This window comes from Acytostelium subglobosum, assembly GCF_000787575.1.
Source record: "Acytostelium subglobosum LB1 DNA, scaffold: scaffold17, whole genome shotgun sequence".
NCBI classification, from domain to species: Eukaryota; Evosea; class Eumycetozoa; order Acytosteliales; family Acytosteliaceae; genus Acytostelium; species Acytostelium subglobosum.
In genome coordinates, this window is record NW_012236516.1 from 95116 (window position 1) to 113171 (window position 18056).

Sequence of the window (18056 nt, forward strand, 5' to 3'; positions counted from 1 at the left end):
TCATTGATTACCCCTCTTGAGTTGTTCTCTCTCGACGGCCTCAAAGAGGGCCTTGAAGTTGCCAGCACCAAAGCCATTGAAGTTGTTGCGTTGAATGATCTCAAAGAAGACTGTTGGACGATCTTGAGCATTCTTTGTGAATATCTGGAGCAAGTATCCTTTGTCATCATAGTCGACCAGTATCTGAAGTTGCTCCAAAACATCTATATCCTCTCTAACCTTGATTGATGCTGTTGCCAACTTCTTCCTCAATGCCGTATAATACTCGGTAGGTATATTTAGGAATTGAATACCTCGTTTCTTGATGGGTCGACGTTAGTGGATGATTGATTGATTGGAATCATTCCAAACTCGCATAAAACATACCCTGAGGTTGATTGCCGACTCGATGATGTTGTCGGTGGTGAGGGCGATGTGTTGCACGCCAGAGCCAGCATAGTAGTCGACGTACTCTTGAATTTGACTCTTGCGTTTGCCACTGGCGGGCTCGTTGAGGGGCAGTTTGACGCGCTCATGGTCGTCCGTGACGGCGATGGTACGCATCGACGAGAATTCTGTGTTGAGTGACTTATCGTCGATGGACCAGAACCTGTGGAAGTTGAGCACCTGCTCGTACCACTGCGCGATGCGCTCCATGTGGTTCTCGGGATGGTTACTGACGATGTGATCGATGTCCAACAGACCAATTGGTGGGGTCAACATTGCCAATGGGTCGCGATGCTTTGCTACCTCGTATCCAGGCAAGAATGCTCCATCATACTTTGATCGCTCCACAAATGTATGTGTCGTGTCGCCATACTGTTTGATTGATTGATTGATTGATTAAGTGTTAGTGAGAGCCGAGGTAGGGACAAGATCATGACAACTTACTGCGCTGGCGATAGTTGCGATCGTGAGGGATCCATTGGCATCGTGGTGGGTGCGTGGTGGATGGATGGGTTGGGCTCCGGCGAGGATGGCCTCGTTGTAGGTTAGGTGGACGTTGGACACGGAGAAGGCAATGTCTTTGACGCCATCGCCATGCATACGCATATGTCTGGCAAACTCATGGTCCTGGGGGTCCAGCGCCGATGTGAATGCAAGTGTAATGCGGCCTTGTCTAACGACGTGAGTCGAATACTGACGATCACCATTTTCCAGCCCCCTATAGGCAATCGTTTCAAAGCCCAGTCTTGCCGTGTACCAAGTGGCCGCCTGTAAAGCGTTACCGACCCAGAATGTGACATGGTCCACACCGTAGAACTCCTTATTTGGTATCTAATATTGATTGATTGAGTGATTGAATGAGTGAGTGATTGAGTGAGTGAGTGAGTGAGTGAGGCGAAGGTAGAGGATGGGAAGTTAAGTCTTAGAGTTAACTTACCATGATCTTAATATATTGAATCAAAGCTAAGCTTAGTTTGCGATGGAGGCAATGAATGATCGTGGAGGGTAGAGTATTTATATGACTTGTAGGTGGTGGAGGGCAAGGTACGATTGTTGCTGGTCTGAGACTGGCTGACTGGCCGACTGACTGACCGGATGACTGACTGACGACTGACTGCGACTGACTGGATGCACGGTGCTGTGTCGGTCGGCAACAATCCATCCGTGGTATTTGCGCGCACACCTTCATTCCACATTCATTATAACCCTGAGAGCATTGTTGACCAACATTGCTTGCTTGCTTATTGCTTATGATAAGCTGATAAGGTGTTGTTGTTGTTGACACGACATGACATTTGTTTGATTGATTGATTGATTGATTGAGAGTGATGATGTGTGGGGTGGGTAGTGAAGGTGAAGGATGGTGAAGATGATGAAGATGATGATGCACAGTTGGATCATAGCATACTATGTGGATTGCATTGTAGATTGACGAGCATGAGACTAGTGACTGGGCTCGACTCGCGTGCCTGTTGGCCGGCTGTTGACCAAACACCTGCTCACTCCCTCACAACTCCTACTTCAACTTCACTTCAATTCAAGCAATCCGTCGCATATGCATTAGTGACGTAAGTTGTCCGATCGTCTGTGTTTGTTGGGGCAAACATGATTTGAGTAAGATAGATAGATACACGCTTACGTATCTGTATTTGTATCTGTATCTGTGTATATGTTGTGTGGGTGTGTGTGTGAATGAATCAATGAACATCACTTCATTTCACTTTGAGCTCAATCCTCTTTACACCTTGAGTTACCCACCCACACACTTACATTCAATCAATCAATCAATCTTCGACAAACACACTCTATTAGTCATGATCAGAGTTGATAATCTGATCACCATTACTTTGAATAAGTGTTGTGAATTTATACCAACCAATCGTGTATTAATGTGTAAGTGGTCTAAGTGAGTGTATGTTATTGTTGTTGTCTGTATCTGTCTGTGTGTGTGTCAATGAATGAATAATAATCCAATCAAATTGATTAATCAATCAATCAATCAATCAATCAATTTATTATTACTTTTGGGCACCATCCACTTCATCCGGCTTTATTGGATGCGAACAATTAATATTATTATTTTATTTTTATTTATATTATACATTGTAATGACGTCGGAATATATGGCCAATGTTACAAATGTAAGGTAATATTTGATTTGATTGATTGTTGTTTGTTTGACTAGTCAATGATCGTTGAACTTCCTTCCATCTCATACTTCCCCACCTCTTGTCCAAAGTTCGAACATGTCGACTCACACACACACACACACACACACACACACATACACACATTGAATCAATCAATCAATCAATGATTGGAGATAACGATGGATACACTTCAATTCAGATTGATACAACATATATTGTCATTCATTGATCGTGATGCTGATCGTTTTATGGTGACATTGGTGTGTAGACGTCTGTTTGAATGTCGGCATCAATATCTTCGCTTGAACGAGGTCAATCACAGTCACCAATTGACTCACAGATCATATTGGTACAACGATCAAGATGTCAGACTTCAATCATATCGTGATATAATCAGGTATCAATTCGACAACACTGGAAAGATGTTTGTGGAGGTCAATGTTCTGACTCCCGCGACACCCAGCAGCAAGACCGATGCTAATGTCCAAGCAATGATGGATCCCAACGCGCCCTATTATGTCGGTATGTCATGCGATGCCATGTGATATCGCTATTGACCTAGGTCTAACAAACAAACAAACAAACATAGATGGTAGAGATGTCGTCAAATGGACGAGTCACAGACTATTTGGAGCGAATAACATTGGTCGTATAGAGTTCACAGAGTCTGATGATTATGCATTCGATTCAACATTCTGGAGCCACGTCAATGTAAATGACCTTATGGCTAAGATGTCGGCTCGATCAGTCGTGCTGGCATTCAATATGGTGCGCAGTCTAACGTTCTCAATATGTCATGTCCCATTGACAACATTGGTGTTACAACTCGGCCAAGATGATCAGATGCCCAACTGCACTATGCTCCCATGCACATTGACTGAACTAACAATTGGTGGACAGTTCAACTCAACACTTGGTGCTCTGCCAGACAATCTGATAACATTGAAACTTATGGTCGACATCCCGATTGCACCAGGGACTCTCCCACTCCGTCTCAGGAGTATATTCTTTGGAGGAGAATTCAATCAACCGATTGCCGATGGAACATTCCCGCCAACCCTAGAGAGAGTACACTTTGGTGGATCCTTTGATCAACCACTCACCAGCACCAACCTTCCTGAATCGGTCACCGATGTCACTCTGATCAATTCATATTACCGCCATCCATTCAGTCATCGTGCATGTGTCAAACTAATAATGCGAAGGGATACAATCTTTGCTCCTGGCATCGTCTTTCCCAACCTCACGCAACTGGAAACACTAGTGAGTGCTGATGTTCTGATCCCATCCACGTTCCCAGCACTCAGATCACTTGATTACCATGTTTGGAATTACCTTGAGATGGACTACTCGACACTTCCTCACACACTGACTGAACTTAATACCAATGTGGGGCGACAAATCACTTCATTCCCTCATGGACTCGATCATTTGTACCTTCGATGTAGTGGGTCTGGCTTCAGATTGACCAACACGACATTGCCTCGATCACTCCGATCACTCTCACTCTTCGCCTATAAACATCCAATCGAAGCTGAATTGCTTCCAGCGACACTCACATCACTCACTACGATCAATTGTAAGCATGTACTTGATCCAAGACAGATACCGCCGTCAATACATACATTGAGCATCAGACTCCAGCCGGTGGATACCAAGCATTTGGCACAGGTGTTGGCAACTACATCATTGTTTAGCATCATTTTATCTGATAGGGGTAGCTTCTACCACGAGCTGTATCGAATCAGTGACACACTCTTCCTCAAGTATGAACATTCCATTCTCTTCAGGGTGACTGAATGTGCATTCATTGACATTGACTCAATCATTGCATTGTACCATAAATCAAAAGATTAACTCAACTTTAACACTTTCTGGAATCATTCCAATCACCCACTTGCTCACTCTATCAAATCGACTTTTCCACTTTTTTGTTCCAATCAAATTATTATTACTTTGAAAGACATATTGAATAGATAGAGATAAGAGAGAGATAAGAGAGAATAGATATGCAGCATCATGATGGATGTAGTGCCAACAAGTATTACAACTACTACAACTACAACTACAACATGTTTGATGTCAGTGTTGAGGAGAGTACTTGTGAGCAAGTATCTTAGATCAGAGATTGGCAGATGTATCACATTGATAAACAGACAACATGGTGTTGTTAATGTTATAAATGGACGTGATGTATGTTCATTGCATCATTGTATTGTCACTGATGACAAGGTGAAGTTCATTAATCACTTTGATCGAATGTATATGACCGTCAATGACAATGGCAACACATTACTTGGTTCAGCACTTGCTCGATTCATATCAGATAGATCCCAAACAGTCCGACCGAGTAATAAGAAGAGGAAGAATCAAAAGAGGAAAGAGATACCTCAGTATGTATGAATGAATACATCAATCAATCAATCAATCAATCACTAACTCACTCACTCAATCATAATCAGACTATTGTTGACAATCAACAATCTGTTCAAAGTTGCAGTGAAGATGAACAATGATGTCATTATGATCCACTTGATTAAGAGATGGATACAAGGAGTGGAAGAGTTGAGGACTGGTGATATGGACGATGATATGATCAACAATCTTGTCAAGACATCTTTGTTGGCTAAATCATATCCACCATTACCCAAAGGAAATGACAAAGTGGAGCTCAGTCGACTGATGATCGAGTTCCTCCTCACACTGCCTAATGATATGATACCTTTGTTATGGGAGGGCTGCATGGAGGACTCGACCGGGTCTGACTTGGACTTTTTCCTTGACGTGGTCAGCTACACGTCCAAAATAGATCGACCCGTCAACATCATCGAACAGTACATCATCACATTACGTCCCGTGTTTACCAACCATCAAACACGTGTAATCAATGACTTTGAACACCTTCTCTCGCAAGGTATATCTCGTATAGACCAAGTACCGGTCGCCGGGGGCATGCTCAGAATGGCACACCAACGCAAACACTTTGACCTGTTCTTGAAGGTCGTCCAACACTTGGACTGGGTCGAGGACGAGAACCATCATGTGACTTGTACAGGCCTGCTCTCATCATCACGACCTGTGACCTTGGGCTCATTCAAAGCAATCTTTCATCTGACCAAAAGTTGCCTCAATAAGATCGTCCGCCGTGGTGACATCAACTTCCTGCAGCATATCAAACATCTGCTGCCAGACATCATGAGCGATTTCGCTGCCCATCCACAATCATATCAATACCCACTGTTTGATGAGTACCTTCTTAATGATGCACTTGGGGCCGGTCATTATGAATGTGCCGTCTTCATTATGGACAACATCATAATGCAGTACCAACCACCAAACATCGATAATAATGGTGATGATGATGATGATGCCAGACCACTATGGTTTGTTGGATACTCAATCGACTTATCGAATCACAAGCATGATTGGTTGACGCTGATTGATCGGCTGCTCAACAATGAGCGAGTGTCAGCAAACTTGTTTGATATCTATTCATCGGCGATCAGGGCCAGACACATGGATGTGATCAAGCGTGTCGAGCAAGCCAATGACAATCGACTACCAACATCATATGGACTATCCATGGGTCCATTGCTCAATGTTGCAATTAGGGAGCAATACATCGAAGGCATCAAATCAATCATACAATGTAGGACACGCCCGCCCAGTCATGAGACCTTGTACAAGGTGGTCGATCTGTACCAACTCAATCAATGTTCTCCAGACATTGTGGAGATGATCTTGGCGGCAGTCCCACCGGGTATCCTACAATTCAGAGTCAAGCATCGAACACTTTGCAAACTCTCTGCCAGCACGGTCAACCTGATGATAAAGTATGGACACAACCAGCATTACTCTGAAGTCTTGGCATATAATGCAGCATTGCTTGGACAGCTGGACTTGTTCAAAACGTTGTGTCCGCCTCAAAACAATCACATGGTCACGCACTGGATTTCACATGTCTGCAAACATGGACAAGATCATGAAGGCATGGCCAGTATGATCAAACATCTATTTGAGATCGCCCCGCCACAATACTCCATCAGGAAACTTGTATTGCAATCATTGATCAACTTTAGTCAAGGTCACAAGGTTGACGCACTCCTGGCTACACCAAATCACACAAGTCGCAATGAACCTTTGGAAAGACGCCCTGCCAAGCCCGGCATGTTGGAGTCTCTTGGAGATGTCCTGTCATTCTTTAACATGCGTCCAGAGCCAAGGCATTTACGTGGACATTCACTTGGACATTCCAACCATCGTATATACCATGATGTCAGTGCGCTTAGCAGGGAAGAGATCGAGTTCATCTGGTCCAGAGTGAACGACATCGCCAAAGAATGCCAATTCTTCATCAACGATGTCTTGTCATCACAAGCTGCCGTGAACAACATCATCACGTACCAGGTGGTATTGGACAGTTTGATTGAGGGTGGTCACTTCCAGACATCTCAGCCATTCATTCGTGCACCAAGTCCAGGACTCATCAGAGCCAGGGCGTCTACCAATCGACGATATGCATCATCTCTATCAATTCTCAAACTATTCAATCCACAATGTCCTGAAAGTCGACAATATAGTCAACTGCTCATTCCACTTACAGAGGATGAGATCAAGCAACATCAATCAATGTTCATTGATCTTGGAGTGTTTGAACCCTTGCCCTCGCCCTCGACCTCGCCCTCGCCCATAAACATTGTAGTTTCATGGCTAGCATCTTTGTTTAGGTTGAGATAAAGAAGAGAATAAAGTTATTCAATCAAACTAGTTCTTCAAGAGATAGAGATAAGTGATGCAACATAATGAAGTAGCTACAACTACTACAACTATCACAACAACATGTTTGAGGTCAGTGTTGAGGAGAGTAATTGAGAGCAAGTATCTGAGATCAGAGATTGGCAGATGTATCACATTGATAAACAGACAACATGGTGTTGTTAATGTTATAAATGGACGTGATGTATGTTCATTGCATCATTGTATTGTCACTGATGACAAGGTGAAGTTCATTAATCACTTTGATCGAATGTATATGACCGTCAATGACAATGGCAACACATTACTTGGTTCAGCACTTGCTCGATTCATATCAGATAGATCCCAAACAGTCCGACCGAGTAATAAGAAGAGGAAGAATCAAAAGAGGAAAGAGATACCTCAGTATGTATGAATGAATACATCAATCAATCAATCAATCAATCACTAACTCACTCACTCAATCATAATCAGACTATTGTTGACAATCAACAATCTGTTCAAAGTTGCAGTGAAGATGAACAATGATGTCATTATGATCCACTTGATTAAGAGATGGATACAAGGAGTGGAAAAGGTGAGGACAGGTGAAATGGACGATGATATGATCAACGATCTTGTAAAGATATCTTTGTTGGATAAATCACATCCATCAATAATCAAAGGACTTGGGAGGCTCAGTCGACTGATGATCGAGTTCCTCCTCACACTGCCTTGTCGAATGGTCCCTTTGGGATGGATTAGCTGTATGTTGAACTCGACCGGATCTGACCTGGACCTTTACCTTGACGTGGTCATCTACACCTCCACGCCCAAATCAGATCGACCGGTCAACATCATCGATCAGTACATCGGCACCTATTGTCCTGTGTTTGCCAACCATCAAACACGTGTAATCAATGACTTTGATCAACTTCTCTCGCAAGGTGTATCTCTTATCGACTCGGAACATGTTGTCAAGGGCATGCTCACCGCCTCATGCTCTCACAAACACTTTGATCTGTTCTTGAAGGTCGTCCAACACTTGGACTGGGTCGAGGACGAGAACCATCATGTGACTTGTACAGGCTTGCTCCCATCACCACGACCTGTGACCTTGGGCTCATTCAAGGCACTCATTCATCTAAACCTCGATAGCCTCAATAAGATCGTCCGCCGTGGTGACATCAACTTCATGCAGCATATCAAGCATCTGCTGCCCGAGATCATGATCGACTACGCTACCAACCCACAATCATATCAGTTCCCATTGTTTGACCAGTACATGCTTAATGGTGCACTTTCGGCCGGTCATTACGAATGTGCCCTCTTCATTGCGGACAACATGGTGATGCAGTACCAACATCACATCGGCAGCACCAAAAAGCCCTGGTTTGTTGGATATATCGACTTATCGAATCACAAACATGATTGGTTGACGCTGATTGATCGACTGCTAAACTGCTATGGGCGAGTGTCACCAATCTTGTGTGAGATCTATACATCGGCCATCAGGGCCAGACACATGGATGTTATCAAGCGTGTAGAACAAGCCAATGACGATCGACAACCAACATCATTTGGTACATCCATGGGTCCATTGCTCAATGTTGCAATTAGGGAGCAATACATCGAAGGTATCGAATCAATCATACAATGTAGGACACGCCCGCCCAATCAACATATATATTACAATTTGGTCGAGCTGGACCTACTCAATCAATGTTCGGAGGACATTGTGGAGATGATCTTGGCAGGTATCCCACCGGGCAAGATATATTTCAATGTCTTAGGTCGACCCCATTGCATACTCTCTGCTAGCACAGTCAGATTGATCATACAATATGGACATAGCCAGCAATGTCATGAAGTCTTGGCATATAATACAGCGTTGCTCGGACAGCTGGACGTGTTCAAAACGTTGTGTCCGCCTAAAAACAAAGACATGGCCAGGTACTGGATTGCCCATGTCTGCAAGCATGGACAAGATCATGAAGGCATGGTCAGTATGATCAAACATCTCTATGAGATCGCCCCACCACAATACTGCATGGAGAGACTTGTATTGCAATCATTGATCAACTTTAGTCAAGGTCACAAGGTTGATGCACTCTTGGCGACACGGAATCATACATGGCGACTAGAACCATTGGGCCCTGCCAGACCCGGCATGTTGGTGGCACGTGGAGATGTAACGTCATTCTTCAACATGCGTCCAAGGCCATCGCATGCCCATGGGCGTTCCAACAAACATATATACCATGACGTGAGTGCGCTTAGCAGGGAAGAGATCGAGTTCATCTGGTCCAGAGTGAACGACTTCGCCAAAGAATGTCGATACTTAATCAACGATATCTTGTCATCACAAGCTGCCGTGAACAACATCATCACGTATCAGGTCGTGTTGGACAGTTTGATAGATGGAGATCACATCAGGACATCTTATCCAACCATCCGAGCACCAAGTCCAGGACTCATCAGGGCAAGGTCATCGACCAATCGACGATATGCATCAGCTCTATCAATTCTCAAACTATTCAATCCACACAGTCCAGACGGTCAACGATATCGTCGACTGCTCATTCCACTCTCCAATAGTGATATCAGGCGACATCAATCAATGTTCATCAATCTTGGAGTGTTCATACCCTTGCCCTCGACCTCGCCACCCATAAACAAAGATGTTTGAATCGTCGCAACTTTCACTTTGCTGAACTTGAGATGAAGACGACTATTATTGTCTATTATTATACTTATTCAATACACAGATAGAGATAGAGACAAGTGATGCAACATAATGAAGTAACAACAACTACTACTACTACAACTAATACTACAACATGTTTGATGTCAGTGTTGAGGAGAGTACATGAGAGCAAGTATATTAGATCAGAGATTGGTAGATGTATAACATTGATAAACAGACAACTTGGTATTGAACATGTTATAAATGGACGTGATGTATGTTCTTTGTATCATTGTTTAATGATTAGAGATAATAGATTGTTCATAAATCACTTTGATCGAATGTACAACGCCGTCGAAGAAGATGGCAATACAATGTTGGGTACAGCACTCAATAGGCTATTGATACCGATCATGATGAATAGTGAGGACTTGATGTCAATCAAACAGATCACTATCAAACCTAAGCATCAGTATGTCTGTCAATCAATTATTCAACTTTATAAACATCACTAACCCAATCAATAAATGAATGAATACAGATTGCTATCGACCATAATCAAACTGTTTGGACAAGCTGTGAGATTGAACAATGATATCATAGCTGGCTATATCATTGAGAGATGGAGACATGCAATAGATGAGGTCAAGACAGATGGTATGGACGAGATTGACATGATCCATCTCGTAAGGATTACATTGTTTGAACAAGTCATACTCTCGCATGCTCTCAAGCCCTACGACAGTCTCAGTCAATCAATGATCAGAGTGTTACTCAAACTGCCATACGACATGCTTCCAAAGCATTGGCTAACATCGATGAACTCATCGACAAGCCATAGCCATGCAGAAGTCGACCTGTACCTCGAGGTCACATCATATATTTATCGACGACCAGCCACTGTTATTGAGGAGTACATAACATCGTACTATTGTCAAGTATTCCACCAATGTCAGACGCTCGTTATCAATCAATTCCAGACATACCTAAGCGAACCTCAATCAAACTTGAGCAAGGATATTGCAGAGGAAATGCTGAACTCGTCAAGTCGGCTAAGGCACAATGACCTGTACTTGTTGGTCGTCCAGCACTTGGACTGGAGTTATGGTGCTGTTGGCGCTGGCAGAGAGGAACAAGTCATATGCACAGGACTACGCACGACACCTCGACCTTTGACCGTGGACTCAATCAAGTTGATACAATCTCGCAAACCACGTGGCACTCTATTCACTGAGCTGATCGTGAATGGGAATCACGTATTCTTAGAGGCGATCAAACACCTTCTGCCAGCCCTAATCCAAGATATCGGTGTCTTTCTTGACTCCAACCTACTCTCCAATGCTTTGGTGGAAGGACATTATGAATGTGCACTCTTCATCCTGGACAACATCATGACCCACCCATTGATTAATTATAATTGGCCAGTTCATTCGATCGACATGTCAAACGACCAGCATAACTGGTGTCTGTTGATTGATCGTTTGCTCAACACTGATCGCGTGGTACTCATATGGGATTCAGTGTATAGCTCGGTGATCAGGTACAAGCGTATGGATGTGATCAAGCGTATTGAGCAAGCCATAAGAGTCGCACACTTTACGAATCTTACTGGACCACTCAACATTGCGATGAGTATACAATACATCGAGGGCATCAAGTCGGTCCTTCAAAGTGGCAGACACATCCAAACCAACTATCACTATAGGTATTTTAAGCTTCAACTCCTCGATCAACTTCCTGAAGACGTGGTGGAGATGATCCTGTCGACTGCTTCACCAGGGTGCCTCTACAATTGGCAAAATACTCCTTCGTGTTGGATATCTTTGAAGCCAAGCACCATCCGACTCATGATCAAGTATGGACATGAAGGTTGCAACAATGATGTATTGTCATACAATGCCGCGGTGAATGGACTACTCGATGAATTCAAAGAGTTGAATAAGACAGGCAATGCCTTCATCAACATGGGAGCACTGTGTAGGCGAGGATCGGATGTGGCCAGCATGCTTGTACATCACTTGGAGAATTCAGGACCATACTTTGACATCACTCCATTGTTGTTGCGATCATTGATCAACTTTGGACAAGGAAACAAGGTCGATGCACTCTTGGCCTCGCCTCAACATTTGGAAAGAGTTGATAGCACTGATGGATGGAGTCCTGCCCTGCCTGGAATGTTGATGCGCTCTGATGTGATCTCATTCTTCAGTCTTAGAGTGAGAGCAAGAAGTCATATCCCGATTGGTGCAAACAACAATAGACTGTACCATGATGTCAGTGCGCTGAGTAGGGAGATGATCGAGTTCATTTGGTCAAGAGTGGAGATCAGACTCAAGCAAGACACAACATTCATTAATGAAGTACTGACATCAAGAGCTGGCGTTAACAATGTCATATTGTACAGGGTAGTTTTGGACAGCTTGATTGATGACAATCACTTCCAAACACCATTCATACATGCTCCACGGACAGGTATGATCAAGACCAGATCATTGACAAACCGACGATATGGATCAGCTCAATCAATCATCCAACTATTCAATCAATCAAATATGAATGATCCGACACATCCAACGTATCCATATCGTCGACTACTCATTCCACTGACTGATGATGAGCTCAAACAATACCATATCATGTTCCAAGAGGTTGGCGCATTAACATCAATCCCATAAATACAAAGATTGTGGTTCATTCAAACACAATGACAATGAGTCATCACTCCTTTGCATGTTCACTTTATGATTATTCAACATATATTACTAATGTAATGGATACAGATAATAATAATAGTAGTAGTAGTGGTAGTAGGTTGAGGTCATTGGTGAGTGGTGTATTGGCCAGCTCTTATGTTAGATCAGTTATATTCAGATGTGTTGGTGAGATACATGTACAACTTGGTGTTGATTCAATCAAAGGACGCGATATATGTTCACTATATCATCTCGTACTATGTCAAGATAATGTAAACTTCATCAAGTATTGTGATCAACTAGACTTTAACTTTCAAACAAAGAACAAAGAGTACACTATGACTTCACTCATTCAATCATGCCACTTACTCACTCTTAATCAATCAATCAATCAATCCTTAGATTACAATTCACATTGCTTACTTGCTTCTGTCTTGCGATGTATCTCAAGAATGTAACATTAGTCGAATATATTATCAACCGAATGAGACCCGTTCAAGTCCAAGGCCAAGGCCAAGGCCAAGAAGAGAACACTATAATCGAGTTGTACAACAAATTTGTCAAAGACACATTGCTTCATTATGTTATGTTTAGACATCCCGATGAAGACAGTGATGGGCAGTCCAGACGACTAAGACATAGTCGACAGATGATTGAAACATTACTTCGTATCATCCATCCTGATGCTATGGATCAAAGTATGCTCGTCTCTATGAAGAGGTCAGCCCTAGTGGACCTTGATGACTTCGATCTGTGCATTGAGGTGGCCAAACGATTCGAACCATCTCGTCCTGTTATAATGCAATACACATGTATAAACAACTTGAATGTGGACAGTATGTTGTTCGCAAGACATCAATCACGAATCATCAATGATCTCGACGAATACATTGCTTTACAACCAGAGAATCTTGGTGACATGCCTTTGATCATGGTCAACTTTGCAATCAGACATCGACTCTTTGACTTGTTGTTGAAACTTGCCAATCATCTACAGCTCGTCAATGATGTCGACCCAACTGACCCATGGGAGCTCAGACAAGTCAAACGACCAACATTAACATCAACACCCAATCCCGAAGCATTGAATGTGGATACTCTAAAGATACTTGCATCCAACATTGTAATGCCTTTCAATCTACTTGCTGCTGGTGGCGACACAACATTCATGCAGCACATTGTTGATGTCGAACATTTGGTATCCGATTACTTGGACTCGCGAGATAATCGTCCACTCTATGATCAACACCTTCTGCAGTGTGCCCTGTCTGGCGGACATGTCAAATGCGCGCACTTCATCCTGGACACCTTCACCAAGTACCTTCCTCTGCCACCAGTCGACGCCACAACCTACAGCAAGAACAGGAATCTTCAGTTCAAGTGGATAGTTACATCAGTCAACATGGGTGATGATCAAGGTGACACAGACTGGTTACAACTGATCAACACACTGCTCAGCAATGATATGGTACTGTGTGAGTTCACCGAGGTGTATGTCGACGCGATCAAGGCGCGTAGAATGGATGTGATCGATAGACTGGAGGAATTGATCAAGTCCAAGCCAAGACACAATGTGAACCTCTTCAAGGCTCTCAACACTGCGATAGAAGAGAACTATGTTGAAGGTATCAAGGCAATCATTCACAATCGTCCGAGTGAATACGAGTTTGAAGACATCCGTTTGGACCTCCTTGCGAGTTGTCCAACAGACACACAAGACATGTTGCTGGCCGCTATCCCCCCTGCCCGTCTATTCATCAGACGAAACATTGATGTACTACTGTCAGCAGTCACAATTAGGATATTGATCAAGTATGGTCATCACTTGGCAAGCAAATCAATCAACCAGACTATATTCAAGAGTGCTGCAGTATTGGGCGATCAAGATACCAAAATGGTATGTTGGAACTTCAACGTCTTGACTGATGTCTGTATGTGTGGTGTGGACAACGGAGACATCGTCCGCCTACTGGCTGGGGAGCTACATCCCACCTCTTACGATGACCACCTGGCATTCTCTCTGGTCAACTTTGGACTGGGCAACAAGGCATCTGCATTGTTGACATCAGCTCCTCACCTCCGACGATCTGATCGATCAGACTTCAATCAGCGTGCTGTACCAAACATGTTATTGGCATCGGACGTGAGGCACTTTGTCAATCTCATTCCGAAACAAGTCTATAACACTGGATACTTTCCGATGGCATTCCAGGCAGATGTCAGTCGATTGAGACGAGAGGTGATAGAGTTCATTTGGTCGCACGTTGAGACTAGACATAAGAGAGATCAAAAGTTCATCTTAGACTTGTTGTCTTCCAATGCAGGCGCCAACAACATCATTATGTATCAAGTTGTATTGAATGGATTGGTGGAGGACAATCATTTTGATCTTGGCGGTGAGCCATTCATAAGGGCACCTAGTGTCAAAGTGATTGGCGAACGATTGAACGAATATAGACGATACAAGTCAGTCCACTCAATCATTCAGTTGTTCAATCCACTCAACAACACAATCGACACATGGCCATACCGTCACCTCATTATACCATTGACTCCAACCGAGTACCAACAATACCAATCACATCTGACCAATCTTGGTGTGATAATAAAGTGATTGGAAAACGAAACGAACTTTCTCACACCTTTTAAAATCTGATGCCACTTCGATCAACAGCGAAGCGAAATTAAGATAGATAGATATTGTACAATCCATGGATTAGTGATGGATACAAAGAGTAATGAAGTACAACTGATGTCATTGATGAAGATGTTGTTGAACAACACTTACATCAGATCAGAGTTGTTTAAGAATGTGTCATGGATACACAAAAGACAGGTGAAGGATTTATTCAGAGGGCGTGATATCTGCTCACTCTGGCATTGTATACACTCTCGAGATAACGCCAGGTTCATCAAACACTTTGAACGATTGATCACCTCCTACAACCAATCACTAAACAGACCCAACGAGTATGTTCCCCTCTTTTCGGAATCATTCCACCACACTCAATCACACTGGATCATTCAAGCCAGGACCATTGGAATCATTCCGCCATGATCACTCAATCACTCACTCTCTCAATCAATCAATCAATCAATTGATATAGTGCCATCAATAACTCATTCAAACTCGCAATGGAACTTGGGAATGTTGAACTGGTGACATACATCATCAAACGAATGAGACATGTTAATAGTAGACAGTCGATTATGGAGGTGTGCAAGTCATTGTGTTCATTCGCTCAGTTTGATATATACATTAAACTAAGTCGAGCGATGATCCAGACACTCTACGATCTTCCAGTCGACTCCTTGTACCCCTCGATCATTCATTCAATGATGAAGTCTGCGCTGACCATCCACGAGGACATTGACCTCTGCATCAAAGTGGCCCAAAGACACTCACGTATCAACCGTCCAAACATTGAACACTACCTACTAGTTAGCCTTGCCGATCCCATTCCAGTGTTCGCCATACACCAGACACGCGTCATCAATGACATTAGGCTACACCTCAGCTCACTTCCCTCGCGTGGCACTGATGTGACGGCACAACAGATTATGTTGTTTGCGCTCAAGAATAGATTGTTTGACCTGGTACATGTGGTCGCTCCACATGTTAAGGACACTGTCTCGCTCACACCTATCGCTCAGCCGATGACCATTGACATGCTCAAGACACTCTCATCCATCCAACGACCAATGTTGTTCAATCGATTGGCTGCTGGTGGTGACATCACATTCATGATGCGTGTCAAGCATCTTGTGGCTGACTACATGGCATCGCCAACTAGTGCGCCACTCTTTAATCAATACCTGATTCAGTCTGCGTTGACCAATGGCCACTACGAGTGCGCGATCTTCATCCTGGACACATTCACACATCTTCTTCCACAAGAAGATAAACCTATTGCCGATAAAAGATGGAACCTGGCACCCAAGTGGCAGGTGTTGACTAACGTGAACATGTTGGAAAAGTCACCAAAAGATGATCAATCACATAATTGGCCAACATTAATCGACCTACTGCTTAGCCATAACAAGGTATCGTGCAACTTCAATCAACTCTACATCAGTGCCATTCATTCGAAGCGAATGGATGTGATTGAACATCTCGAGCAACTGATGGAACTCAATCCATCACAAACAATCAACATTCAAGATGCACTGGTTGCCGCGTTGGACGAAGAGTTCATGCCAGCCATCAAATCAATCATGCGACAAGCACCGCCAGACTACATATTTGAGGTCAACCTGTTTGATCTCTATCAGTTTACGCCAGACATGCTAGTCGGCCTCTTGGAGTCACTTCCATCCAGTTGTCAATTGTCAATCGACACACACATAGCTGGAGTTGAGTGGCCAGCCTGCGACATTCTCAAGGTCATTGAACGTGGACAGCATAATATATGTGGCAAGTCCTTCCAAAGTGCACTGGGCATACAGGCAGCATTACTTGGCGAATATGAGCTCATGCTCAATCTCATACAAGATCATAATCAAATATATGTGACAACTATTTGCAAGAATGGCGCAGATAATGCAGATATTATACAATATCTTTTGAATAATACTGATTGGAACAAAGGCGAAAATTCATTTGAAGACCTCATCATATACTCTCTGCTCAACTTTGGACATGGTAACAAGATTGAACTACTCCTATCACTTCCACAACATATGGCTCGCCTTGACATGAATGGTAAACATGCGGTCGCGGGCATGGTCTTGGCATCGGATGTCCTTCGCATGTTCAACCTGGAGGTATATGATCCGCTAAGCACATCACATGGCAGCAACATAGTAACCGAGACCATTTCATGGGATGTAAGTCGATTGGACAAGGTGGTATTGGAGTACATCTGGTCTCGATTGGACATCAAGCACAGACTTGACAAACAGTTCATTTTGAAGGTATTGGCATCCAAAGCTGGTGTCAACAATATTGATCTATACAATGTTGTATTGGATTCATTGGTAAAAGATAGTGATCAATCCTTTTTCAAACAACCATTCATCAATGCACCTAAATCAAGTATAATTGATGCGAATACCAAACCATGTTTATTCAAGTCTATCATATCGATTATGAAGTTATTCCAACCTGTTATGTCCATAACAGAGTCAACATCATCAAACCATTACCATCGGTTTCTAATACCATTGACACCAATACAATGGCATCAACACTGTCGATCACTCATCAACATTGGAGTGTTTGATTGATTGACCCATAATAATAAACAATATTTTTGAAAGAATTGCGCAATGGAATTAGTCCAATTGGACTAATAACTACTTCAATATCAGCAATCAATTATCCCAGATTGGTATATTTGGTTAGATTAAATTTCAAAGACATGGAAG

General features: G+C 43.1%; 7 protein-coding genes across 7 annotated transcripts; 6 read left to right on the forward strand and 1 right to left on the reverse strand.

Moving 5' to 3' along the window:
* Window positions 1–1588, reverse strand: SAMD00019534_080530 (hypothetical protein; the record flags this gene model as incomplete). Its single annotated transcript, XM_012896513.1, has 4 exons — window positions 1–300; window positions 367–798; window positions 871–1257; window positions 1364–1588. The coding sequence occupies 4 exons, from the start codon at window positions 1586–1588 to the stop codon at window positions 1–3; spliced, it is 1344 nt and encodes a 447-aa protein (XP_012751967.1).
* Window positions 1589–2998: 1410 nt separating this feature from the next.
* SAMD00019534_080540 (hypothetical protein) lies at window positions 2999–4433 on the forward strand (the record flags this gene model as incomplete). Its single annotated transcript, XM_012896514.1, has 2 exons — window positions 2999–3098; window positions 3166–4433. The coding sequence occupies 2 exons, from the start codon at window positions 2999–3001 to the stop codon at window positions 4431–4433; spliced, it is 1368 nt and encodes a 455-aa protein (XP_012751968.1).
* Window positions 4434–4841: 408 nt separating this feature from the next.
* Window positions 4842–7313, forward strand: SAMD00019534_080550 (hypothetical protein; the record flags this gene model as incomplete). Its single annotated transcript, XM_012896515.1, has 3 exons — window positions 4842–4969; window positions 5039–6225; window positions 6301–7313. The coding sequence occupies 3 exons, from the start codon at window positions 4842–4844 to the stop codon at window positions 7311–7313; spliced, it is 2328 nt and encodes a 775-aa protein (XP_012751969.1).
* A 295-nt stretch (window positions 7314–7608) lies between these two features.
* On the forward strand, window positions 7609–9999 carry SAMD00019534_080560 (hypothetical protein; the record flags this gene model as incomplete). Its single annotated transcript, XM_012896516.1, has 2 exons — window positions 7609–7736; window positions 7806–9999. 2 exons carry the CDS (start codon window positions 7609–7611, stop codon window positions 9997–9999), a joined length of 2322 nt encoding a protein of 773 aa, XP_012751970.1.
* Window positions 10000–10337: 338 nt separating this feature from the next.
* Window positions 10338–12741, forward strand: SAMD00019534_080570 (hypothetical protein; the record flags this gene model as incomplete). The annotated part of the gene is made up of 3 exons (XM_012896517.1): window positions 10338–10468; window positions 10538–12468; window positions 12680–12741. The coding sequence occupies 3 exons, from the start codon at window positions 10338–10340 to the stop codon at window positions 12739–12741; spliced, it is 2124 nt and encodes a 707-aa protein (XP_012751971.1).
* Window positions 12742–13389: 648 nt separating this feature from the next.
* On the forward strand, window positions 13390–15303 carry SAMD00019534_080580 (hypothetical protein; the record flags this gene model as incomplete). The annotated part of the gene is made up of 2 exons (XM_012896518.1): window positions 13390–13525; window positions 13595–15303. 2 exons carry the CDS (start codon window positions 13390–13392, stop codon window positions 15301–15303), a joined length of 1845 nt encoding a protein of 614 aa, XP_012751972.1.
* Window positions 15304–15965: 662 nt separating this feature from the next.
* SAMD00019534_080590 (hypothetical protein) lies at window positions 15966–17584 on the forward strand (the record flags this gene model as incomplete). Its single annotated transcript, XM_012896519.1, has 2 exons — window positions 15966–17453; window positions 17522–17584. The coding sequence occupies 2 exons, from the start codon at window positions 15966–15968 to the stop codon at window positions 17582–17584; spliced, it is 1551 nt and encodes a 516-aa protein (XP_012751973.1).
* Window positions 17585–18056: the final 472 nt, after the last annotated feature.